The following is a 26,583-nucleotide window of genomic DNA, read 5'->3' as shown; positions in this document are numbered from 1 at the left end:
CAATTTGAATTATTCTTACACCCTACAGGGGTACATCTTTGCCCACACGACACGATGACCATTCGGCTTGTGCTACCCGTTAAAGTACACACAAGGAGGTACTTGTGACAACCTTTTCCAATTGAGATCCGACCATTTGAACATGCACGTATAGGTGCGGAGGTCTACTAGGGCTACTCCCGGAGCACCCTAGATATGCCTAAAGGTGTGGAGGTAGCTAGAACTACTCCTCGAGCAAACTAGATACCTCTACAAGTCTACCATGCTGACAACACCTTTACGACGTTACCTCTACAAACCTATTATGTCCACGACACCATAGGCCAACAAGCCAAAAGGTCACGACTACAACAGGTATCCGGCTTATCTTACCATTATATCGACATGTGGTAAGTACAGACAAGTGCTAAAACCAACTGCAATAATGGGCGGTGCTTAATCGATGCAAGCGGTCTACGGCATTCGGGTTCCTCTCCCGACCTACCCTTTGCATCACCCACATCTCGCCTCATTCTCACAACTCATGCATCCCAACATCATCGTTGTTTTGTGAACAAATAAAAGCCCTAAACTCGCAAACGGTGGTCAAACCACCGCTCGTCTTCTACCAATGACCTCAGCTTGCTAAGCACATCGTGTTCATTTTACGTTTGACAAACACATAACGACAACCCGGGTTATAATGGATCAATAGATAAACAACATCAAGGTAGGGCAATGCAACAATTAGGATCTACCCATCAAACCCGACAACGACTAACTATCATGAATAACATATATAAAGCATAAATTATCAAATTATACATCATATGATCCAAAATAATAGGTAGAGTATGCTTAGATGCTTACCTTACTACTCAGCTTCACAATTAACGGTCACAAAGTCTTGATCACCCCCAATCACACCCGCGTCACGCTCTGGTCCTTCGATCTCTAAGGAAGAGCGCATGCAATGCGATGAGCATGAATGAGGTGCAAAGATGTATGCTACATGATGCATAACAATAAGAATGTAGCATCAAAACAAGCTAAAAGTACAAGTCACGTGAACGAATTAAAGAATTCTAAGATCTAACAACTTCGGAACTTCTAATTGGAAGTCGAAAGTTCCGGGTTGAACTCGGAACTTCTGGGTATCGAAACTTTCGGGTTAACCTCTGGACAAGGGTCCTCAGGTTGCAACTCTTGATTAACTCAGAAGTTCCAGGTTGAGGTCGAAACTTCTAGGTTGGGCCGGAACCTCCGGGTGTTGCTCCAGGCAGGGGTTCCCGGTTTGGCTTTGCTCGGTTTAACCTAAAACTTCCGTGCTATACCTGGAACTTCCAGGTGGTGGTTCTTAGTTAGTTCTAAAAAGGATTACCCAGACCTTCCGGGTTGGAATCCGGAACATTCGGGTTCCTGCAAAGGAGAGTTTTGCAACGGTTTCGTCGACCGATTCAACTTGCATGTTGAAATCCCATCACCTAAACATGCATAGGCACTAAAGCATTGGTTCTAAACTTAATTTACTCACTCCACAAACTCAAATCACTAGGTCTATCTCATCCAAACCTCTCATACTAACTCCACAACCTCAAGAACACCGGTGCTACGCCATTCCTCGATTGCAGCCCACCAACTCGAAATCAACCATCCCAAACGTGCTCGGAGAAGAGGAAGAAGCTGCTGCTGAAATTTCAGAGAAAAGGGGGTGATGAAAATGATTTGCAAAACCTCCAAATCTTCATGCATGCACGAAAATCTTGGATGGATGGAGAGCTAGAGAGGTGGGGAACACCATGGCAACACATGCATACCTTGCTTTTGCTTCTAGAAAGCAGATTTTTTTTAGGAGAGAGCTTGAGGGAGGGAGAGGGAGCAGCAGTCCTGCTGGTTTGGGCGTGGGAGAGGGAGAGAGTAAGTGAGAGTGATAGAGAGTGAGGGAGGGGTGGGGCTGCTGGTGCAGGCTGAAGGGAAAAAGGAGGGGGTGGGCCAACCCAAAGTGGGCCCCACTTGCAAGTGAAACAAGTTATATTCAGCTGCAAAAACTATTCTTCCTCTCCCCATTTCCTTTCCCTCCTTTATAAACTCAAACTGAGGTGCTCTGGTGCTCCAAAAATCCTACGAACTAAAGTGTCACGATTACAATGCGAGATGAACCCAATTAAATTGGATCCACCCACAACGCCTAAGCAGAACTTAAACTAAAAGAATCTCCACGGTTAGGTATTTTCAAAACTCAAAGCAAAAATTAAAGCCACCAAGTAACTAACAAGCACTCAACAAATGCTCACAATAAAATATGATGCTCATGATGTATGATTATGCTTAATGACATGTTTATGAGATCTAGGATGTGACACTTCATGTATTTAATGAACATCGTGTTCATGGAGGAGCTGTATTCCTTCGTCGTAATCTTCATCGATGATATCCTCGTTTATTCCAAGACCGAAGATGAACATGCCCAACATCTTCGAATCGTTCTTGAAAGACTCTGTGAACATCGTCTCTATGCCAAGTTTAGCAAATGCGAATTCTAGCTCAAAGAAGTTGCCTTCCTCGGCCTTGTCCTTTCTGAAAATAGTGTCGTGGTCGACCCAAGCAAGGTTCAAGATGTGCTCAATTGGGTGCGACCTCAAAGCATCACCAATATTCGGAGTTTTCTTGAACTTGTGGGATACTACTGTCGGTTCATTGATAACTTCTCCAAAATTGCCAAGCCCATGACCGAACTCTTGCAGAAGGGCGTGAAATTTACATGGTCCGATGCTTGTGAGCAAGCTTTCCAAAGCTTGAAAAATCTTCTCACCACCGCTCCCATCCTTGCTCAACCAGAGGTGAATAAGAGTTTCAACGTTTATTACAATGCTTCCTGTATAGGTCTCGGTTGTGTTCTCATGCAAGAGGACCGAGTCGTCGCCTATGCTTCTCTCCAATTAAAGCGCCATGAAGAAAATTATCCTACTCACGACTTAGAGCTTGCAGCAGTTGTGCATTCTCTAAAAATCTGGCGCCACTACCTCCTTGGAAATCTTTGCATTATCTATATCGATCACAAGAGTCTCAAATATATCTTCACTCAAGCCGACCTCAATATGAGGCAAAGGAGATGGCTTGAATTTATCAAGGACTATGAATTGGAGGTTCATTATCATCCCGACAAAGCGAACATCGTTGCCAATGCCTTGAGCCTAAAGGCTCGATGCAATATTCTTTTGGTCAATCCCAAAAATGACACACTTTGTGATGATTTTCGAAGACTTGGACTCGAGATAGTCTCAGAGGTATTTCTTGCAAATCTAGAGATCAAATCCACCCTCCTCGGCCAAATTAAGGAAGCACAAAAAGAAGACATCGGCATGAAGAAAATCCATGATAGAATTGGGAAAGGGCAAGGTAGATGCTTTTCCATGGATGATCACGGTACTTTGTGGTTTGGAAGACATCTAGTAGTTCCCAAGATGTACGAAGACCTCAAGCTAAGATTTTGGTGGACCCGCATGAAGCTTGAAATCACTCGATATGTCACCGAGTGTGATGTTTGACAGAGAGTGAAGGACGAACATCTCAAGCCGGCTGGTATGCTCCAACCCTTACCTATCCCCTCTTGGAAATGGAAGGAAATCGGTATGGATTTCATTAACGGACTACCTAAGACCTCTCAAGGGTATGACTCGATTTGTGTCATTGTGGACCATTTGACCAAATCAGCTCATTTGTGAGGAACCGTATAAACAATATTCTAATTAATCACCAGGAGGATCATTATTCATAATCATAACCTCGATAATTAACCAGAATACCATTCTGGTAGTCCCGGCATATGTTTTGTGCCCAAGATCGGAACACATGCCTTTCCAATATATAGCATCACGACACAATTTAAGAAAGAGCAAGTAATTAAAGTTATATTACAAATTCTTAAGCATTTACAAGTTTAACAATTTACAGCAAAAGGAATCTAGGAGGATACTAAAACTGATCAACTCCTAGACAAAAGAGAAACTACGCAGCGGAAACAAAAGCTATAGACCATAAAAGGTGGGTGAAGCCATATGCCCTTAGGCTTCACCCCAAAAGCACAATCACCGAATAGTTGACTACTCATTCCCACCACTAGCATCGGTGGGCGTGAAGTAGCCAAACACTATCTCTTCCTCACCTGCAAAACCTGTAGAGCAGCTGAGTACGAAGTTACTCGCAAGACTTAATCCATATAAGATGCATATAAATAACCTGAATCCAAGGATTGTGCATTAAGCCATTAGCAAGAAAAAAGGCCACAAGGTTAAGTACATTAATATGCGACTGCAACCTAGACACATATGTGTGAACAACTATGCTTAACTAAACATACCCTTCCAAACCTGTAAACTCATGAGCATAAATGTAATTGGAACCATAACATGTAAACAATAACCACCATAACCATGCCCAACAATCCATAACAATCATCCCAATCTGGAAACTCTACGAGCGATGCGGATGGACAAAAGCATCCTTATGATCGAGAACGCGGCCATTCGAATTGTTTTTACACCCTACAGGGGGATACTCCTTTACCCACACGACTCAAGGACCATACGGCTTGAGTGACCACACAGGTCCACACAAGGAGGTACTGGTGTCAACCTTTCCCAATAAACCCCAACCATTTGATCATGCGTCGATAGGTGCGGAGTCATCCAGAACTACTCCCGGAGCAAACTGGATACCTATCAATGCAAAGAATATGGGGGTCCCCTGCGGCCCTGCCAGGATAGTCAACAACAGCCAGTTTTTGCAGGACTAGTTCTTTTTCTCTAAAAACAGGGTCCACCGCATGACCGCTTCACACGACCACACTCCCGACCTCCGCTAGACTTCCCACGACAAGTCCCAACTGGTCGCAGGGCAGGTACTCATCTAAACCAGATCACTCTCATTTAATACCGATGCCCACGCTGTTTTCCTTTCCCAGGCTCACCACACAGGGCGAGGTGATTGGGGTGGACGCAGAGCTTCCATGTTCCCTCCCGTGGCATTAATTGTTACGGGATGGGTTCGCAGACGCAACAGAGGTTATGGCAGGTGCGCGTGGGCAATTGACGACGGGACAGGGCAGGCTAGGCGACCCGGACTTGATAAGCTTAGAGGGAGCTAACGGATGGGACAGGCTTCACAGCGCCCCGGGGCAGGCAGGCGCATGCGTGCTCAGTAATGATAACCTTTGTTGACCGTGTAGATAGGGATGGGTCAGTTGGATGGGCCCACTTGTAAGGCTCCTTCTCTTCTGGGCTATAAGCGGAAGGGACTCCAGCTTGGGAAAGGGGGGATGAAAAAATAGACTCCACAAAAGAAAGAATACATATGATGTAGGGGTATTAGCTTAAGGGGGCCTGAACCTGGATAATCCTTGGTGTTCTTGAGCAGCACACACGCACATTCCGTAAGCACACCCAGAACAAAGATCACGCACCCGTCATATGATACATCCTGGAATCATTGTCAGAGATTTATCCTTGACATTTGGCATGCCAGGTAGGGGGTGCATTTACGAGTTTGGACTCAGGACATTGGATAGGTATCCGAAGGCTTCAGGAGGCGATGGGGGGCAACAGAGGCATCCGTGCTCCCGGCGCTAAGGGGAGCTCACGGACCACAAGCTCTGGGGGAATTGGCTTCATCGACGGTAGCCCCACCCGAACGAGTGCTCACCGCGCTGGGACTGCCGACACCTAGCCCCGTGACGTGAACCGAAACCATCAAGCAGGTATGATTCGATCTGATAAAAGAGTACCCAGAAAACTAATCGGACGTATTGTTTCTTCGAGCAGGTTCAACCCAAGAACGAACAGAAGGGTATACACCTTGAACCTCTGGCATGAGTAATGACCACTCCCCATTGGATCGGTAAGGGAGGCAGCGTACCAGAATCTTAGAAAGGTAACCCTCTCCTTTCCCGGTGCTGACCACCCTTCGATTAGAAGGAGGAATCCTTGTCTTACCTTGCAAGATTTCAAGGGGTCATGACGCGGTACTGGTTGCTAAGCGAGGCACGCTTTCCCCCGACCAGAAATGAGCGAGCACAGGACCATGCATCGTCAGGTACATGGTTCAATTCTATCTTTCCAATTATTAATTGCGTAGCGGAGTATGAGGGCCTCTTAACTGGAACACGAGCATCACCCGCGCGGGGAAAAAAACACTTACTAGCGATGAGGGACTTGCTACTAGGTGTAACCCTGATTCCAAGGGGTTTTCAGTGCTCAGACCAGACGATGATGACATACCTCTCCGAAGTGAGAAGCTAGAGTGACGCCCCATCAACCAGGAAGTCATGCACGTCCCTCGCAAGGACTACTTTCCTGGTCGATGGGATGGCCCGTCTAGCCTCTTTTTGTGAACCTGCCCCGGTCAGAATCTTTGAAAAAAGATTCACACGACCACCCACTACGGTCTCGGGCCGACGTGGAAGGGATGCTCCGCTTGGAAACAGAACACCAGAGGCAACACCTTTGGAGGCAACGCCTCCCTCAGTGCTGTCGACCTCAGGTGGCCATCATGTGGTCACCCTGCTTGATTCGAGTATGATCTGGATGGATCAAATCTCAGACTACCTTTAGAATCAAGCAGCCCCTGATGATGATGTGTCAGCAGAAAAGGTCACATGGGCTGACCGTGAGAATCCTCCTTGGTAGAGGGGTGCCTCTACCACCAAGGGAGCGTCAAACCTTTACTGAAATACATCGCTTAGGATGGGGGGAGCACAGCGTTCCCTAACATCCTCGGAGGCAGACGTGGAGGCTGAACCTCACACCGCCCTCCAGGATGCTTGCGAGCAGGTGAAACGGTGCGAGTCGTGTCAGTACCACGACCAAAATACCGACCTACCAGCCTGGGCACTACAAACATACCGCTCTCTCGGCTTTTAGCTGTCTGGGGGCTCGACATCATGGGACCATTCCCTAAAGCCCCAGGCGATCCTGAATTCCTACTCGTGGTAATCGGTAAATTCACAAAGAGGTTCGAGGCTGAGCCCGTTAGGGAGATCACTGCCGCAGCAACGGTTAAAGCTCAAGTGAGTGCCGGTAACGCGGCTTGGTAGTCCAAGTCGCATGAATACGGACAATGGAACTCGATTCGCCAGTCGGTGGTCGCACGCTGGTCGTCTCTGGTGGCCAGCCAGTCAGGCCCGACCTGATGGCTTGAAGAAGACAGCGATGAGAACTCGAGCGAAGAGTTCTGCGAGCGTGCTCTATGGCTCGAGCAGCCAGGTCCTAATAGGGCCTTAGGTGTGGCCGCGACCACCAGGCACGAGACTGAACGTGGGTCGTTGGCAACCTCTAGTTTCCCGGCCTCACGTGGTCAAATTTGCCGGGGTGGTCGGTCGCCAATTACACAACTCACGAAAGATCGGTTCCGTGTATAAGGCTGCTCAGCGACGAGCCTATTTGTCTATTTTGTAGGACCTTCTGGACGAGCGTGGACATGACTTGTAAGTTTTTCAAATCCAAGAAATCAAACCTTCTATGTTGCAGGACTCCACGGACAAACATGGTATCCTTTTAAATTGTAAGCATTTCCATTTCAAGAACTTGACCACCTGGTCGACAGTCTCTTGGGGGCTAGAATTATTAGGATATATGATTTGTTTCCTTGAAGCTAGATGTGTTTAGCCCGCTCGCTCAATTCGATGGGATGATATCACAAGTTAACCGCTCACACGGCATCCAAGGTGGAAGGCCCTCGAGAGTTAACGACCACGATGCCGTAAGTCCTACCTCAGGTCGAGCGCTGGTCGCCACCGAGAGGCTTATCATGCTGTGAATCACCCTTAGCACCAGGAACCTTGCTAGAAGGCGGGTCAATGCGATCCTCCCTAAGTGCTACGAGCACTCCGAGTCTATTTATCATCCGAACACGAAAAAGACCCACATAAAGGCAAGTACTTTTCATTACAAAGCTCGGGGGCTGGTTTCAGACAACCTCAAGACATTCTTCCTAGGAACCAAAAATACCCCTAAGCGGGTCGAACCAGACGGTCCAAAGGCAGGAACGAACGGCATAGAAATATGAATCAACACAGGTGCCAAGCTCCTCCGTAGTCATCCAAGTACCCTCAAAACCAACACCAACTACCAGCAAGAGGTCCAAGTTAGGGAAATGGTCACAGATGCAGGCAAGAGCAAGGCGGGCACCGAAGACTCTGACCTCGAAAAGATGGTCCTCGACGGTCTCACGAATCCTTTGCTCGAGGCCACCTATGTAAGACCCCCTTCTCTTGATCTCATGTGCCTCCTGTATCAGTCCCTGGATCAAATAGCTGATACGCACAGTATAACAGTTGTAGTATCATAGTCAAACTTTGAACATAAGAATTAAGGTTATAGAGTACAAAAGGTTACAAACCATAGCGTATATTACAAACCTGGTCGAACGGCCCACAAAAATACAGCGGAAAACAGAACCCAAACCACAGGCAGCTAGGGTGCGAACGCGAATCTAGAAACTACTCTTCAACCCCATCTTTTCCTCTAGCGTTGGCAGGGTCCGCCTCTTCACCTGAATGACAACAAGAGTAAGCACGAAAAGCACTCAACAAGCCATATATTATTTCAAGGTGTTGATAGATGCATAAATGGGTAATTCAAGGATAAGGCTTTACGGTTTAGTTTTATGCGTAAAGCGGTTTATACAGGCATTCTAATATATCATTTATTATTGACTTTAAAGCCGTTTTAAGTAGTTTAAAACCGGGTAGAAAGCTTTATCTGGGGGGTTCTTCGGTCCTTGGAGGGGCTACACCTCACTCCGTAGTCCCTAGTATCACATCTGGTGTACCTCACTCCGTAGAGGTGGCGGTCAAACCGCAGGCTTGCAGAGGATTTTGGCCTCTAGCGGTTTGACCAGGCCCTTGGGCAGTCAGACCGCGGGGAGTCTATCAGTCAGATCGGCGTGGTAGTGGTGGTCAAACCGTGGGCGTGTAGAAGGTTTTGGCACCTGGCGGCCAGACTGCAGGCATGCTGGCAGTCAGACCGACCCTAGTGGCGGTCTGACCCCTGTATAGGGTCCTCAACTTTGGGCACTCCAGTCCTCACTGGCAGTCAAACTAGCCATAGTGGCAGTCAGACTGCCAAACCTTGTCGGCAGCACCTTGGAGGGGTCGCTGGTGAGGACTCCGGCGATGCCTTCTACCGTGAAGTGTACCAAAACGTTCTAGGGGACTAATGGAGTGTTTCTAGGGTGGATTGGACGACATTCACTGAGTGAACCTCAGAAGATTTTAGGGTGAGGAGCTAAGTTAGGGTTAAGTTGGGATTTAAACAAAATGAAGTACGAATAAAGCTCGAAATCAACAGAAAAATGGTGGGGAACATCTCACCTTAGTGTATTGAAGCTTTCTAGTGGATGGGTTTCCTCCGGAGAAGCTCTGATTCGTGGATTGGCTCCCGGAGTGGTGGTGAAGCTCGAGGTCGATGAACGGGTCTCTGGTGAAGAGGAGGAAGGGGAGGAACTTGGGGAAGTCCTCGGGAAGCTCGTGGGAGTTCCCACCTTTGATCCCCGGCCTTCACACATTGATTGGAGCTCTCTCTCACTTTCTAGGGTTGGGTGGAGAGAGGGAGAGTGAGAGGAAATGAGAGAGGGAGTGAGAGAGAGAACCGGTCGATCCCCTTAACCTGAGCCTCTATGTGCTGATGGTCAGACCGCGAAGAGTGCCGGTCGGACCGCGACAAGCACACGTGGCAAGCCACGAGGCAGCACACCTGGCGGTCAGACCGCGGGTGACCCCGGTCAGACCGCGAGGGGGGTTCTTTTGCTGAATTTTTCCTAAGTCCTCCCTCATCCATTCCTCATTCTCTCCAAGGTATTTGCGCTTTCCTAAAGATCTCTAGACCATCCCTAAGCACTTTTGAAACACTTTTAACTAAATTTAATATACAAATATGTATAAGCACATGCGATGATGATTATGCGGCTTAATTGCATAATTAGCATTTTGGGACGTGGCATCTTTTCTTTCCTGTCAAAACCACATACTCTGCCAAGCAATATGCAGAGCTATACCTCACTCGAATTGTTTGTCTTCATGGTGTCCATATGAAGATAGTCTCCGACCGTGGTTCCATCTTTGTCTCCCAATTCAGGAAGATCCTTCATGAACCCATGGGAACTAAGCTCTTCCATACCACCACCTACCATCACCAAACTGATGGTCAAATAAAGAGGGTAAATCAAATACTTGAAGATATGTTGCGAGCTTGTGCTCTCACATATGGAAAGAAATGGGATATTTGCTTGCCTTGTGTAGAGTTCTCATACAACAACAGCTACCAATCCAGTATTAAGATGTCACCTTTCGAAGCTCTCTATGGAAGGAGATGTCAAACACCGTTGAATTGGTCCAAGTCTAGCAAAAGAGTTTTTATAGGCCCAGATTTGGTCAAAGAGGCAGAAGAGCATGTCCTAACCATTCGCAAGTGTCTTCTCATAGCTCAATCTCATCATAAGAGTTATGCCGATCGTCGTCAGTGTGAGCTTGTGTTAAAAATCGGAGACTTAGTCTATCTCAAGGTCTCTCCTCTCAAAGTAACGCAGTGTTTTCAAATAAAAGGAAAGCTGGCACCACATTATGTTAGTCTTTTCCGAATTATTGCCCGGCGGGGCGAGGTGGCTTATCAACTGGAGCTACCTCCATCCCTTTCCTCTGTGCACTACATCTTCCATGTCTCGCAATTGAAGAAGTGTCTCCGTGTTCCAACCGAAGCTGTGATGATGGATGACCAAGACCTTCAACCCGATCTTTCCTATTGTGAGCATCCTATTCGCATTCTTGATGAAGCCAAACGAAAGAAGCGATGCGGATCAATTAAATTTCTCAAGGTTCAATGGAGTAATCACTCCGAAGATGAAGCGACATGGGAACGTGAAGATCGACTTCGTACCAATTATCCTGAGTTATTCTCCAAATATTATTATTTAATACATTATAATTATAATCTTCTCAACTATATAGGTTCACTTCTTTGTGCTAAGGGGTAGACGTAGGAGAATTTGCTGTTCTTTACTGGGGTAGTAATTTTAGTGCCATATATGAGGTATGAAATATCCCCTTGCTGTAATGTTGATATTTTTACTATTCAAAAATAATAATGTTGATCTTTTTGTTTTCATATGATGTCCTTTCTTTTTGTTAATGATGTTATCGCAGAAAGATGCAACCCTACTAATCCTAGAAACATATAGAGATTTTCTGGACACTTAACCCCAAGCAACATGGATGGTTTTGGAAGGTGTATGATGCCATACCCCTTCCTCAACTCTAATATTATAATACCCTCCAATTTATTTATGTTCTCAATTAACAGGTGGTTAATAAGAGCAAGGAAAGCTTCTAGAGTTCTAGGTGGTTAATAAGAGCAAGGAAAGCTTCTAGAGTTCTCTAGAACTACTTTGCCATGATAAAAATCAGAATTGTCTAAAGATAGATATTCTCATGAACCTTCTAGGATCTAGATATTTATAGCATGGCATGGTTAGGATCTTGACAAGTCTCACTCATCCAATGGCTCTGTATGTCTATATAAGAAGGGTGTCACCCCTTGCCATGACATACCTAGGAGCATGGTAGTGAGAGTGCTAGAGTAAGAGTAAGAGTAAGAGAGAAGGGTGAGAATTAGGTTAGCTACCGAAAAAAAGTTGTGTACACTCTTGTATAATAGTTGTGTTTTTATAATAAAGAGGGTCTTCTTATAAGTTGTAGTCTCCCAGTTAGGCCATTAGTTTCTAGGTACTTAGAGCATACAAAGTCGTGATCCATTTGAAGATTGGCTCTGCCACCTGAGATCACTGATCCATCTAAAGATTGGCTATGTCACCTGAGATCATAAGAGTCTGGACTTCATATGAAGGTTTGCATTGCCTCCTGGAAACCAGCTTCATCTGAAGGTAGGCGTTACCACCCGGAAGTGAGAAGGTGGCTCTACCATCGAAAGGACCCAATGCTCTAAGTAATTAGACATTAAAAATGGCTAACTGACTCACGTGAGTTAGGCGTGAATTGGTCAAGCTAAGTTCCTCAACTTAGTGGCTATTAGGGCCACCCCATTTTCCCAAAAATAGGTGGATGAACGGAGAATTTGTTTGACTAGTCAATATACCTCGGCAGAGAATCAACCACATATTGATAAAGTAAGTTGCAGACTTGAGAGTGTATTCCAACATGCCAGTTTCATACTAGTCCGCTTACACTTGTTATTGTTACTTATTGTCTGACAGGCCAAAACATGGTATCGTGAGAAGCTCTCAAATATGTCAAGAAAAACTGGAAGGGCTTCTAGCAATGAGGAGCTTGCAAATAAGTTTGGAAAAAATAAAGAAGGTGCTAGCGAGAAAGATCTGTCAGATCTGGAAGAGAAGAATAAAGACACTGAAGCATCTTCTAAACAGCTAACCAAAAGTCAACGAACACGGAATAATAAAAGTTTAACAGAGCATGTGCAAGAGAGGAAAAGCAAGGAGATTCTCATGAGGTAGCAACATGCTCACATGATAAGGAAGAAACTAAGGTAGAGCATCCTAGTGTTCCTGCAAATTCACCATGCCCTGTAGCAGGAGAAGAGAGAAAGAAAACGCAGGCAAATGAAAGACTGGAAAAGGGAGGAGAAGCTTAGGAGGCAGCAGCATCCTCACATGATAAGCTGGATCATCCTAGGGTCTCGGACAATCATCATGCCCTACTGCAGAACAGGGAAACAAAGGGCAGGAAAATAAAAGAGAGAAAAATGATGGAGATCGTGAGGCAGCAATGCAGGATCATCCTAGCCCAATTACAAAAGAAGATGAGGATTTGTCTATCATCATTGATGATTTCCTGAAGTTTCTTTTGGTTGCCAATTTGGCAAACCCTTAATTGTTGCATACACAGCTAAGAAAGGATAATTAAGTGCATTAATGCTTTCTTTTGTATTCTGATTTATTAATTGAGAGAAAAAAAATATTTTTTTAGTAGCAAAAGCAATCCTAATAATCAAGAGACAAGATTTATCACAGCTCTTACCACCGTAGAGGTAAGGTGGAGTACCTTAAAGGAGCTTATAAGGGGATGGATACTAGAGTAATCGTAGTTTTTTAAAAGATGAATACACCATTTCCATTACAAAGAATAGAAATAATACAAGAATTTTAGTACCATCAAAAGGACCGGTAGCCAAAATGAAAGCCGCCAACATCTGCTTAAGCAGTTACAGGACATGCTAGCTACCAGCACAACTTGTGGAAATTAATTGATCATCCTGATGTCCATTTCAGGCACCACCTCATCAGCAGCATCTTTAAAACATGAACCTATGGAAAGAGAGAAATAGAAGGGTGTTCCAACGATTCTAACATGTAAAATGACTTTGACAGGCCTTATTCTTCACAGAATCACATAATCAAAGATGAGGTGTGTGTGTGGAGTTTGGGAGAGTGGTCAGCTTAGACCAATTGGCACCTGGGTAGTCTGTACTCAGAATGTATTGGGGTTATGCAAGTGACAAAATAATTTCACTTAGGTAAATTGTTACAAATTTCTGTGTACAACATGAGGTCTTTGATGAGGAAACAATAGTTTTCTCGAATAAATTTGACAACCGGTTTGCTTCTCTCGGAATTCAAAATTGTGTGCGGTGTACATCAATGAAGTTAGATTTGGTTTTTGAATAAGTTGCAGTAAACAAAATTCCAATTTTTGCATGCACACAATATATTGGACTATAATATTGGAAGGTACACCATGTGTACATCTGGTGCGCACACGTACAACAATGGGCCCCTAATTGCGCAACAATTGATGTGCTCAAATTCTAACTTATCAAAGTACACATTATGTTTTGTGTACACGATGTGGATGATTAATTTAATATATGAATAAAAATACTGACGTTTAAAATTTGTGCGACTCTGATGCAGGGTAGAGGAGCAGAGAAAGGGAATCGAATCTGTAGTGTTTGTCAAGTAATATGGCGTACTCATCATCTCATTCCTAGAGCAACAACAGCAACCATGTTCCACAAAACTTCATTCTTCTCCCAGGAAGGAGAAGGGTAAAGTACCCTAAATAATGCGGTAGAACAAGATAGCATTAATTCATTCATCATAGTTTGCAGCTGGGAAACACCTCAGAAATAGATATTGTGGATGTCTACAGGCCTAGGATGATTTTCCGATGGAAAGATCCATGTGAAGATAAGCAATGCAGGCAACAAAAAACAGGAACACTGCAGATATCAGCATCAACGGTTCGGCCAGCATGAAGATCGGATTGAAGTCATAGTGCACCTGCACGCACAGTTAACGATCAGAATCAATGGATGATACAAGATGTAGTAGTAACTAATAACAAGGCTTCGCTTCATCTGTGAACAAGTACCTGGAAAGGAACATTGTGCTCGCCTACTACATTTTTCTTCTTTAGTACCACAGTTGTCCTTCCAACAACATCAAGGTATGAATAACTAGTCTGCATCAGTAGAAAATATCATAACCACAAAATAATCTTCCAGAACTGAAAATGGAGAAAGGCACTCATTCCATATGCAAAGGAGCAAATATATGCTTAGAGTAAACTTCTTTCAAGGACTTTCGGCCCTCCTGGATATAGAATATAGAAGCTAAGCTATGACAGCCTAAAACTATGGTGAAATAGAAAGTTCAAAGACTCAGAAATATGTGTAACTCATGATATTTCACTAAACCATGAAAGCAAGTGCTGCAAAGGCCCTACCAGATGTTAGATTATTCCATTGAGCGATAAGAAAATGTAAACTTGGAATGGTTCAGCTGAGATTATCAGATTATATTTCATCTATTGATCATAGTTCTTGTCAATGTTAGGAAGGAAAGATGGGATTACCTCAAGATGTTGCTCTGTCAGAAAAGGAACTACAGGTTGTGGATTTTTTGATCCTTCAGGAAGCACAACCTGAAACATTAGAAGGTTAGAGATCATTCTGCTAGATGTGAATACCAAAAAAAACACCTTCGATACATTATCATAACTGCTTCCAACAAGCAGCAATATGTTCTTTTTCTCAAGAATTTCGTTTCTTGTTAACTACCCTCAGGTAAAAGAGCTGAAGTATGCAAAGAACATGGCAATCAAACCAGAGACAAAATTAAATAGGGTGATGCCAGAGATTGCATTTATGCAAGCATGAAATGAGCAGCTACTACATAATCCAATTATGCAGTTCTTAATTAGGCTACATTTAGCATTAGTACGAAAAATGTTTCCTCAGAAAATGTAAACCTTGACCAGACTTACTTTAATAGTAAGATCGTCAACCACAGTATCCAATAGAGGGCATCCAAAAGTAAGGTTGATGTAGCGTCCACCATCAATCGACTCAAAGACAAAATCTTGCAATGGCAAACCATAGCCAATGGTGAACGTGCAGTGCCAACCACCAAATAATGGATATCTGGGCTCAATTTCTAGTTCCGACTGGATTAAAAATCGAGTCTGAATATTAGTTTAAAATTTTACAGTGAAGTAAAATAAAAAGATATTTTTTATTCCACTAACTAGAATAGCAATTCATGAAAAAAAATAATGCCTGTAAAGAAATATATTGTACCTTGTGTGAATCAGTACGCAGATGGGATGATGAGATGTTACCAATCTCATCACGATAGTAAACTGAATAAACCCGAGGAGGCAACCTTGCGAGAAGATTTTTAAATGACGACGCTCCACTGATAGATGGCCTAGACTGGTACTCAAGCCTAGCAAGAAAGCTCTGAATGAGTAACCATGAAGCATTTAATTAGGTTGACCTAATGAGTTGCTAATACTTTATACAGCTTCGAATGAAAAGATCCTCGTCCCCGCGTCCACAGCACGTTGTTGATTCACAGATATAAACCTAGACCTACATGAATTCAACATGGCATGCACTACATATAGAGAAGCTTTACTGGAAGGTACCAGCCCATATATTTTTAATTTCGTCATTACTAGATCTATATTTCATCAGAGAGATCATTTGACTAGATAATGTAAAGGAAAGCAGCCCCAACTAATGAAGGGGGAGTTTGCAATTCTCAAAACTGCCACTGAGTCTCGCTGACAGGGGAAACCGTGACCCACATGTCAGTCTCCACAGCCAATGGCATTTTTGTCAACTGCAAATTCTGTAGTTGCATTTGTTGGATGGCAGGAGCATTTTAAGAACCAGATAGGCTGAAGAGAAGGAGTAAGGTTCTTGCAGATAACCTTGAAAAGACTCCTTTGTGCCGAGCACCACCATGTTTTAGTTTATACTGCTCTGTGATTTGGACATTACCCCAGTGAGAAATCTCCACCTTGCGTACAAGTTCCTCAATAATAGCAAATGGACGGTTGTTCTCATAATGCACAAGGATTGGCAAATATGAGTTTGGCATCTGGTTATTATATGTGCCATATTTCACTTCAGTACCAGCCCGACTGGTAGGATCCACCCTTGTGAAGGACTCAATCCTATTGCTTGGCATTTTGATGTAATTAACCTGCTCCAGAACATGGTAGGGTGAGAGAAGCACCGCACTGTCACGGTAGTAAACCAGCTGGGACTCTGACTGGCTAATCTCAGCAGGAAAGGGTTCCAAAGAGTGTGTCAGCACGTATAACACTTTGAGAGTGGTTGCCTCGCCAGGTTTCAACGGAGTGCCCAGCAGAACAGAATAGAGGCGAGCGCCATTTGGGGTGGCAGCAAGATCTGAAGCTTCGACCAAGAGGGGTATATATGCCTTCTTCTTGTGCTTCCCCTCCGCTCTAGTAGCTTTGACAATAGCGAGATGTTCAACCTCTGTGGGCGTGAACGCGAGAAGAACTTGAGATGCATCAGAGGCAGCGGGAGCATTCTCGATCTGGCAGGCAGATGTTCAGAAATCGGTGAGTAGAAATCAGGAAAAAAAGAACACTTGCTTCCTGGCAATTGAGCAAAAGGGCGACAAAAAAATTACCTTTAATGTTAGGAAGACTTTGACAATGGGACCAGTGAGGTCGATCTGCAAGCAATTGAAATTGTCAATGTTATTGTGACTTGAGAGGGAGAGGTGTTTGCAATGCTAGCTTGGTCACACATGAAGTCAAGTAGGTAGGGCTAGATTTGCCACGGATATATCATATATGGGGCTTTAGCAATCGACCTATATCTCTTAAAACCCAAAACTAAAGCTCCTCCCCCCCCCCCCCCCCCAATCCAAATGAATCTAATCATTAAAAGAGCATAGGAGGATTTCGATTGATAATTAGAAGTATATATAAACTCGAAATCGAAAGCCAGTGGCCATTCTTTCAGAAGAAAACGATCCAGTCCAGATTTGGGTAATCTGCGGTCCGCACCCCGAAAACTAATAAAAGATAGTCCACTTAAATTCACAGACAAGAGCTAGCGGCTGGTTCCTCCTGTGGTAGAGTTAGTACATACTCCAAGATACATACCCTTTTCTCGGAATAGACGACCCGGATGCCGTCCTCCGGTGGCAAGGAAGAGGAGGAAACGGCGGAGAGGAGGAACAAGAGGAGGAGGATGGGGGTGGTTAGGGTTGGGAGGGACGGCGGCATCGCCCTTACCTCGGCGGCGACTGAGACTAGCGGTGGTGGTGGTGGTGGTGGTGGGGAAGAGAGATCTAAAACAAACAAGGGAGGGGACGGGAGGAGTGCGTGACTGACTGACTACTACTACTACTAGTCAAGCGAGGCACTCCCAGCCGTCCACCATGGATCCCATGGCTCTCTCCTCCTCGAGTCTTTCTTTACCTGCCTGCCAACAGAAAAAGGAAAGAAAAATCTTACCTTGCTATAAAACTCCTCCGCACTAATCCTACAATCCAAGGGGCACTCGTAAGATATATTCCTTTGAACTCAATTCCTTCATTTTTCGTCAATGCAACGATTCTATGTTCCAAAGAGGCTAATTTGTCGCCCACGATTCATGTTGCATGGAGGCCAATGCAAGATAGTGTGAAAGGATTTGCTCAAAAAAAAAAAAAAGATAGTGTGAAAGGAGGCGGCAAAAACAATATATACGATACTGCACCTAGAGTTTTCAGGTCAGGATATTTGCAGAAAAACACTAGAGATTCAGATGGCACCAAAATATATAAGCAGTAGCTCCGCAACAAATTACAATCGATTCCTTTCATTGTCATCCAAGTGAACGAGGCAAACCGCATTGTATTGTCACAAATTCTATAATCAAATGAAATGGCAAGGCAGAAATTTGTTCGCTTGGATTGCAAACCAACATCGAGTGCTCACTTGGGTGGCCGAGTTACAAATTCATCACAAACTGATATGGATTGATTAAGATAGATAGAATTGTAGAAAGAAACCCAGTATATGTCCTCTTCTCGGCTCTAACTATTTTTATAATGAGTGATGTGCCCTCTTTTATATAAAAGCCCACTCTAAAAAATCTAAACTAACAATCTTATATCTAACTAAACCCTAATCTTATCTCTAACCTAAACTATAGTACCACGTAGCTACAGCAGTGGTGAACAGTAATTTCAGCCCATAACAAACCAACTGACTAATAAACTATATATCTATCTAATTTAATTCTCCTCCTGCCGAAGATACTCTCCATAACACTGCATGCTCCTGACTTGCAGTTCGTCCTTGAGCTGCTAGGCGAAGGCCAAGGCTGATGATGGTATTGTTGATGGTGTAATCAAGCTGCATAAAGCACCATTGTTAGCCTTCCTGCCACGTGTGAGGAACCGTCCAAACAGTATTTTAATTAATCATTAGGAGGAACATTATTCACAATCATGACCTCAGTGATTAACCATAATACCATCCCGGTAGTTCCAGCACATGTTTTGTGTCCAAGATCGGAACTCATGCCTTTCCAACATGTACATCACAACATAGCTTAAGAAAAAACGAGTAATTAAAGTTATATTACAAGTTCTTAAGCATGCAATCATTTGCAACAGTTTACATAAAGAAGAACTACGCAGGGGAAAATAAAATCTTAACCACAACAAAAGGAGAGTGGAACCATATGCCCTTAGGCTCCACCTCAAAAGCTACGCCTCATCAAAGTAGGATGCACTACTCTTGCCCACCACCTGCATCGATGGGCATGAAGTAGCCAAACACTGCATCACCCTCACCAGCAGAATCTGAAAGCGCAGGCATGAGTATGAAGGTACTCGCAAGACTTAATCTATATAGAGCACATATAATTAGCTCGACTCCAAGGATTATGCATTGAACTGTTAGCAAGAGTAGGTCACAAGGTTAAGTAAAACATATGCGGTAAGTAACCTAGACACATATATGTGAGCATCTATACTTAACTCAAAAATAACTACCTTTCTATCATGTAGTATCCACAACTTGAACATGTATGTATAGTAACCATAGTACCTCATCAACAAACCACCAACCAAAACCATCACACCATAACCTTATTCCACATTCGTAAACTCTACGACCGTGAAACAATAGCATGCTCATGACCGAGAGCGCGGCAATTCGAATTGTTCTTACACCCTGCAGGGGGGTACAACTTTACCCACACGACTTGAGGACCATTCGGCTTGTGCTACTCACGAAAGTACACACAAGGGGTACTCGAGTCAACCTTTCTCATACCCGGAACCACCCACTTGCAATGCCCTTATGGCACTAGGGTTACCGCGAGCGTGTTCCGAACACCTTCGGCTCCCCGCCACCTTGCTTCTCCTTTTCTTTTTCTCTTACGCGTCATAGAGCCGCAAGGCAAGTGTTAGCACGGCATAAGATAATCGGCTTACCTTATCATTAGATCAGCATGTGGTGAGTACGGTAAGTGCTAGAGCCAACTGTACCGACGGACGGCCTTAAACGATGCAAACGGTCTATGGCATCCGGGTTCCTCTCCCAAACTACCCAAATGACTCCTTCTCGGCAGAAGATACCCCTAACGCCGTCCACATCTCGCCTCAATCTCACACCTCAACCATTCATCTCAACCTCATCTTTGTATCTGTAAACAGTGATTGAGCCCTAAGCTCGCGAACAACGGCAACACCGTCACTCGACTTCTACCGATGACCTAAGCATTGCTAAGCATTTCGAATAAACCTTGAAGCTAGACACCAACTATTTCATCAAGGCTACAAGGATAAGGATTTATCAAAAATTCAAGGTAGAGATAATGCATCAACATAGGTTCTACCCATATTAGCCCGACACTGGACTCAACATATGCAAACATACATAAAGCATAATTTATCAATTTAGACTCCATTTAATTTGAACAAAGGGCGCAGTATGCTTAGATGCTTGCCTGGCTGCTCCGAGGTTTGTCTAATACTTCCCGAACAGAACTTGCAGAAGTGGTGTGCCTCGGTGTCAACCTCGATCACACACACGTCACGCTCCGATTCTTCGTTCACTACTGAAGAACGCATGCAATGATGAGCACGAATGATATGCAATGATGGATGCTCCACAGTGCATGACAAGCTGGAGATGCAATGCATCATGACATGAGTTTTAACGCCTCAAAATTTTCTTAATTTGGATTAATGTTGAGCATCTACTCATTTTCCTGGATTAAATTATGCTTAACACAAAGATTAACCCTAAATAGGAATTTAATCATATCTAACATGCGGGTGATTATTTTTAATGATCAGGGAAACAATAAACAAGATTTACCAAATTTATTTCATCAATTTTGGAGTTACCAATATTTAGTTATGAATTAATGAGGATTAAACACATTACATTAATTAAGGAAATTCCAGCACATATTTCATGGTCACTAATAATTTTAACATGTAGAGCATGAGCATATAAAGCTAACAAAATTTGTTTCATAATTTTTGGAGCCATATTCCATTTCTTATGCATTTTACAATGTTTCAGTCGATTTATTAGTTAAACAAATATCCAACTTTGCATTTTTCCAATTTTTCCGAATACTTAAAAACCCTAAAACCTTTTCCTACTCGGGTCCGTCCAGCCGCTGCGACTGACAGTGGGGTCGGCGTATTTTGACCCGGGTCAAAATTGACCCGCGCCCAGAACACAGTGCGCCGACGGCTCGGGCGACGTCGCCGATGGCGAACGGCGGCGCGGCACGGCCAGCGGAGAGCACCGGTGACACCAGCATGAAGTGGGGAGTCCATTAAAGGTACTCACGGCCTGTGAGCCCGATCGGAGCTGGGTCGGCGCCGGGCGGCCATGGGCGGCGACGCTCGGTCGTCGAGGAACGCCGCGCCAGCTACGGGCCGAGGGCCAAGACACACGCGCACAAGAGAGAGAGAGAGAAGGGCGGGAAGCTCATGGCGGGTTCGGTCGGGCTGGAGAGGTGGTGGTTCGGCGGGTCAATGGAGAGGGGTGGAGCTCGGTGGTCGGCACCAAGGAAGACGGCGCGGAGGGCTCCAATCCGGCAAGGAAAAGCGTCAACTTGCCCGGTGAGAGCTCGGTGAAGCTCCACCCGAGCCTCTGGGGGCTTGGCCAGGGCGGAGGTGGACTCAACGGCGTGGATTTGGCCGGCGGCCGTGTGTGCGTGTGCTCGGCGTTTGCTCTGCGCCGCGTGAGAGAGACAGAAAGGAGAGTGAGCAGAGAGAGCCGAGGAGGGCAAGGGATAAGGGCGCGACCAAGGCTTCCTCTCAAAGGCTCAGAGCCGTGACTCGATGGAGTGCTGTGTTTGTCGGCCTCCAAAGTCAGCAAGGGCGGCGGTGAGCAGAGAGCAGAGAGGCGGGCACATGAACAGTAACAGCCGAAAGAAATATCTCTTCACCACTTCTCCAGTCCAAAAGGGAACCTTCCTGTGGAGCAAAACTCGTGGGACAAATTTTGTGTCAAACTATAAATCCTAAACAACCCATTTTAATTGGTTTGGCCCAAAAATCTTGAGCAAAATCGAAGTAAAATTCTTCAAAAAAATGCACCATTTTCTAAATTGTTATAATTTCTACGCCTTCAAGATAATTCCCAAAAATTTAGGAAAAATCACCAATATTCCTCACATGTCATGGACTAATTTCTAAAATTATTTCAAACCTTATGTTTCATAGAAAATTTGTGAGTTGCTTCACAAAGCACCACTTAACATTAATTTTCACAATTTATGATTAATTGAATTTGCATGTTAATAATTGCTCAAAATAATTAAACATGATGTTAATGATGTTTATGATGCTTAATTACATGCTTAAACCATTTGGGCTGTCACACCATGGAATGCGAAGGCATGACAACGACGTGATCTTCCAGCATGAAGCTGGCGCCTCCCACACCTCTAGAAGCTAAACACCGGTCGGTAGTCATTGTTGGGTGGCGTTGGGTCTTGACTCGATAGAGAGGCAGCCCAGTGCGACGACGAGCGAGGTCTAGCAGGGGAGGCACGAGGAGAGGCCGTCAGGCAAGCAGGCGTGTGGAGACTCAACAAAGCAGTGGCTCGGCGCGGGAGACGTTCGTCTAGCATCGGAATCGAGCAGATCCGCGTGGGGTCGGGTGGGTGGTTCGGGCGACCGTTGGCGAACATCGGCGGTGGCGGATCCAAACAGGGTGATGGGGCAGGTAACACGATCAAAGGGGACTTGCACCGTCGGTGGCGGCGAAGCCGTGCAGAGGAGCTACAACGGTCGGTTGGAGATGCAGCCCGGTGGAACAGGAGGCGGTGCTGGCAGATGAACAACGGCAGTCATGCGGTGCTGCAGATCTACACGAAAGCCATGTGGCGCAAGGCTGGTCATCGTGGGTGCCATCCTTCACTGTGTGCTCCTCACGGAAGAAAAAAATCATCGATGTTGAGTTCCATCATGTCCTCCACCGTTTGTTCCTCGTTGAAGCACCAATCGGCGTAGTGTTGTGTCGGAAATTCGGTATAGTGCAGCTCGTGGAGGCAAAGCTCCATGATTGTTAATGTTATAGATAGTATCTTCAGCAGGAGAAGAATCAAATTAGATAGAGATATAGTTTGTTAGTTAATTGGTTTGTTATGGGTTGGAATTACTGTTCACTGATATGGTAGCTGTGCATACTTTAGCCCTAGTTAGAGATAAGATCAGGGATTAGTTAGAGATAAGATCAGGGATTAGTTAGAGATAAGATTGTTATTTTAGATTGTTAGGGTTGACTCTTATATAAAGGAGGGTGCATCACCCATTGTAACCAAGCAAGAAGAAACCCTAAAGAGTAGTCAGAGCCTCCGAGAGGAGGGCGACTAGCTGGTTTCTTCCTGTTATTCCATCTACCTTAATCAATCCATATCATTTGGTATCAGAGACCTCTGATCCTACACCTACTCTCCCACCACAACCATGGCTCGTTGCCTCCACGAGCTGCACTGTACTGAATTTCCAATACAACACTATGCTGATTGGTCCTTCAGCGAGAAACAAATGATGGAGGACGCGATGGACCTCAACCTCGATGATTTTTCTTCTGTCGGGAGCACACGGTGAAGGGCAACGCTCACGATGACCAGCCCTACGCCACATGGCTTCCGCGCGGATCTACCTGGATTTGCAGCGCCACACGACTATCGTTGCTCATCTGTCGGCACCGCCTCCAGTCCCACCGGGCTACCTCTCCAACCGACCACCGCAGCTCCTCCACTTGGCCTCACCGCTGTCACCCCTATTTGCGTGAGGCCGCAGCTCCTCCGTCACGTATCGCATGCACTGCTGCCAATGTCTGCTAACGGCCCTCCGAACCAGCCACCAAACCTCGCGTGGATCCGCTCAGTTCCGACGCCAAACGGACATCTCCCATGTCGGGCCACCGCTCCACCGAGTCTTCGCGCACCTGCTCGCCTGACAGCCTCTCTGTGCGCCTCCCCCGTTGGACCTCGCTTGTCATCGCGCCAGCCGCCTCCAGCTCGTCGTCGCGTCTGGTTGCCTCTCTGCCGAGTCAAGACCCGACGCCACCCAACAACGACTACCGAAGCTTCAACGTCAACACTACCAATCAGTGTTTGGCTTCAAGAGGTGTGGGAGGTGACGGCTGCATGCTGGGAGATCACGTCATCATCATGCCTTCGCTGTAGGACCCTGGATTATCGGGATCTCCTGTGCCTCCTGTATCAGTCCCTGGATTAAGTAGCTGATATGCACAGTACAATAGTTGTAATATCACAGTCAAACTTCATATGTAAATAACAAGATTCTGGGTACACAAGACTTACAGACCATACTGAATATTACACACTTGGCCTAGCGGCCAGCAGAATACACAACAGAAGCAAAAACCCAAGGCACAAGCAGCGAGGGAGCAAACGCGACCTCAGAGACTATTCTTCATCCCCGGCTTCACCTCCGGCAGAGTCAGCATTGAGTTCTTCATCTGGATGATAGCAAGAGTGAGTACGGAAGGTACTCAGCAAGCCCTATACTACTTCAAGGGGTTGATAGATGCATAATGGATATTTCAAGGATAAGTCTTTACGACATAGTTTTAAGCGTAAAGCGGGTTTTATGAATTTTATCAATTGTATGGACTATGATTGATTTCTAGATATTTTAAATATTCCAAAAACAGTTGACGAGCTATATATGGGGTTTCTCGGTCCTGGGAGGGGCTACATCTCAATCCTCAGTCCCTTTTATCACATCTGGTGTACCTCTAGTACCACTCAGCTTCTGGCGGAGTGAGTCAGGAACCACATCACACGGACATCTAGTCCACACACTCATTCATCAAAACTCATGCACCCGAAGTCTAGTAAAAAAGGTTCTGCCTTCGCATGTCCATGATCGTGGACACGGCTATTCGAATAGATTTACACTCTGCAAAGGTTGTACAGCTTTACCCATATGATATGATCAGCCTCCAACCGTTGCAAGCAGAAGAGCGAATCATACCGAGATTCTCCAAACACCTTTCCTGCCGGGCTTTTTCATGAGACACACCAAGTTCCAGAGCTGCATGTTTCATAGGCCAGCCTCCCTTTTTAAGCCTAAGCCGGTCCCTGAAACCTCTAAACAGCGGGACAGATAGACCATTGGCTGCTCGTTGCTCTCAGCCTCCTGATATTATACCCAACTCAGTCTGGTGACGGAAAAGTCAAGTCCTGCCCATTCAGGACGTATGGTTGCACGGGGTCGCTAAGGCATGTCGGTAAAATGACTCGATCCTTAAGCGGCCGGGCCAGACGTCTTCATGGGAAATGAATACCATCATGTAACTCAAGCCCCCAAGAGCATCCTCCCCGGAGGACTACTCTACCTGTCCGCGCCAAAACAGTTTTCACCCATTTTTACACATCACCTTCCATGTCCCACATGACATCAAGGATTTCCCGACCATCACGGAATTCACAACCATCAAGGAAGCATGGTATATGAGTTATCATAACAGTAAATCTTGTCTCCGAAGAGAAGTATTTTTAAAAGCGATGTCTTCGAGGAGACGTATTCCATCCTAAGCATGCTAGATATCAAGGCGTAGTATATTGTTAATATATTTAACAACAGGTATTCCTAGGGTGATATGTATTCTGGGTGATGACATGTATGGCATGACAATGTTGATAGGATTAACTACTACAGGTGGTTTGAAAGAAAACACAATATATAGCACATGCGATAATAAGTCCGGTTTTAGTTGATCATGTATAGTATTTGAAAACATAGGTTCAATACAATCAAGAAAATAGGACTTGCCTTCTTCGGAATTTTCTTCGAAGTCTTGATTGTAATCGCGATCCTCCTCACTTCGGATACTTCCGGTGCAGCACTCGCAGAACTCGGGTTGTCCTGAAATCGTGACTACGATCAATAACGGTGACATTTCAAGAAGAATCAATTAAACACCAAATGGAAAGCCAGATGAGTCCTAATGGACACTACAACATGACAGATGAGTAGATCTCGATTTTAGATGAATTTCGGTGGAAGAATCGCTGAAATCGGAGTCAGGATGGAGAAGTTACTACTCTCGGAAGATTTAATCAATTTTTAAATCGAGAATTTAATAAATAGTACTGTTCATAGGTGGGGCCCACATGCATAGTAACTCAGGCCCACATGAATAGTACGATTTTGGGCTGAATGGGCTTGGATGGGCCGGATCCGGGCCTAGATGGGCCTAGGCTGGGTTTGGTATGGGCCGGGTTGCATAGTGTTGGGCTGCATAGTATTGGGCCGCCTAGTTAACGGGCCGTGGAGGCAGGCCGGCCTACCATGCATCCCGTCTGGTGACTGGGTCGGCGAGGCCGGTGGCTGGGCTGAGCCAGATGGAGCCGCGGCCTGGTTTTGCGCGCGCGCGAGCGAGTGGAGGAGGAGAGGGGAAAAGTTCGACCGGTGGCAAGTAATGTCGGTGGGTATCGCCGGAATGGTTGCCGGGATTAGATTTTCGCTGGAGATTCACGACAATGAGCAGACGCCGGCCTTCTATGTGAGACGGCAGACTCAACAGGGGGCATCTCGTTGTCGGCCGGTGGGGAAGATGGTGCCAGTTCATCGCCGAAGAGGAATCGCGGCGCGGCGCGACTAGATAGCATCTCCCCTGCACGGGGAGGGGCCAATCCGGCACAGAAAAGAGGCCTAACGCCTCTAGAGCACATGGCACGACGGTTGGTGACCACACAAAGTGCACAAACACGTCAACGGTGATGTTTGCACGGTGGCGCATGGCGGTCG

General features: G+C 45.4%; 1 protein-coding gene across 1 annotated transcript; it reads right to left on the bottom strand.

Annotated features, from left to right (window-relative positions):
- Window positions 1–13,951: 13,951 nt before the first annotated feature.
- On the bottom strand, window positions 13,952–17,702 carry LOC133925357 (dolichyl-diphosphooligosaccharide--protein glycosyltransferase subunit 1B). Its single transcript, XM_062371305.1, has 8 exons — window positions 17,432–17,702; window positions 16,951–16,995; window positions 16,220–16,854; window positions 15,582–15,729; window positions 15,269–15,448; window positions 14,858–14,926; window positions 14,375–14,464; window positions 13,952–14,283 (listed from the first exon to the last, which is right to left on the bottom strand). Exons 1-8 carry the CDS (start codon window positions 17,552–17,554, stop codon window positions 14,155–14,157), a joined length of 1,419 nt encoding a protein of 472 aa, XP_062227289.1. The 5' UTR covers window positions 17,555–17,702; the 3' UTR covers window positions 13,952–14,154.
- Window positions 17,703–26,583: the final 8,881 nt, after the last annotated feature.

Source organism: Phragmites australis, chromosome 7 (assembly GCF_958298935.1).
Source record: "Phragmites australis chromosome 7, lpPhrAust1.1, whole genome shotgun sequence".
NCBI lineage: Eukaryota > Viridiplantae > Streptophyta > Magnoliopsida > Poales > Poaceae > Phragmites > Phragmites australis.
The sequence above is the reverse complement of the archived record's forward strand: the minus strand, read 5'-3'. Positions and strand labels throughout refer to the sequence as shown.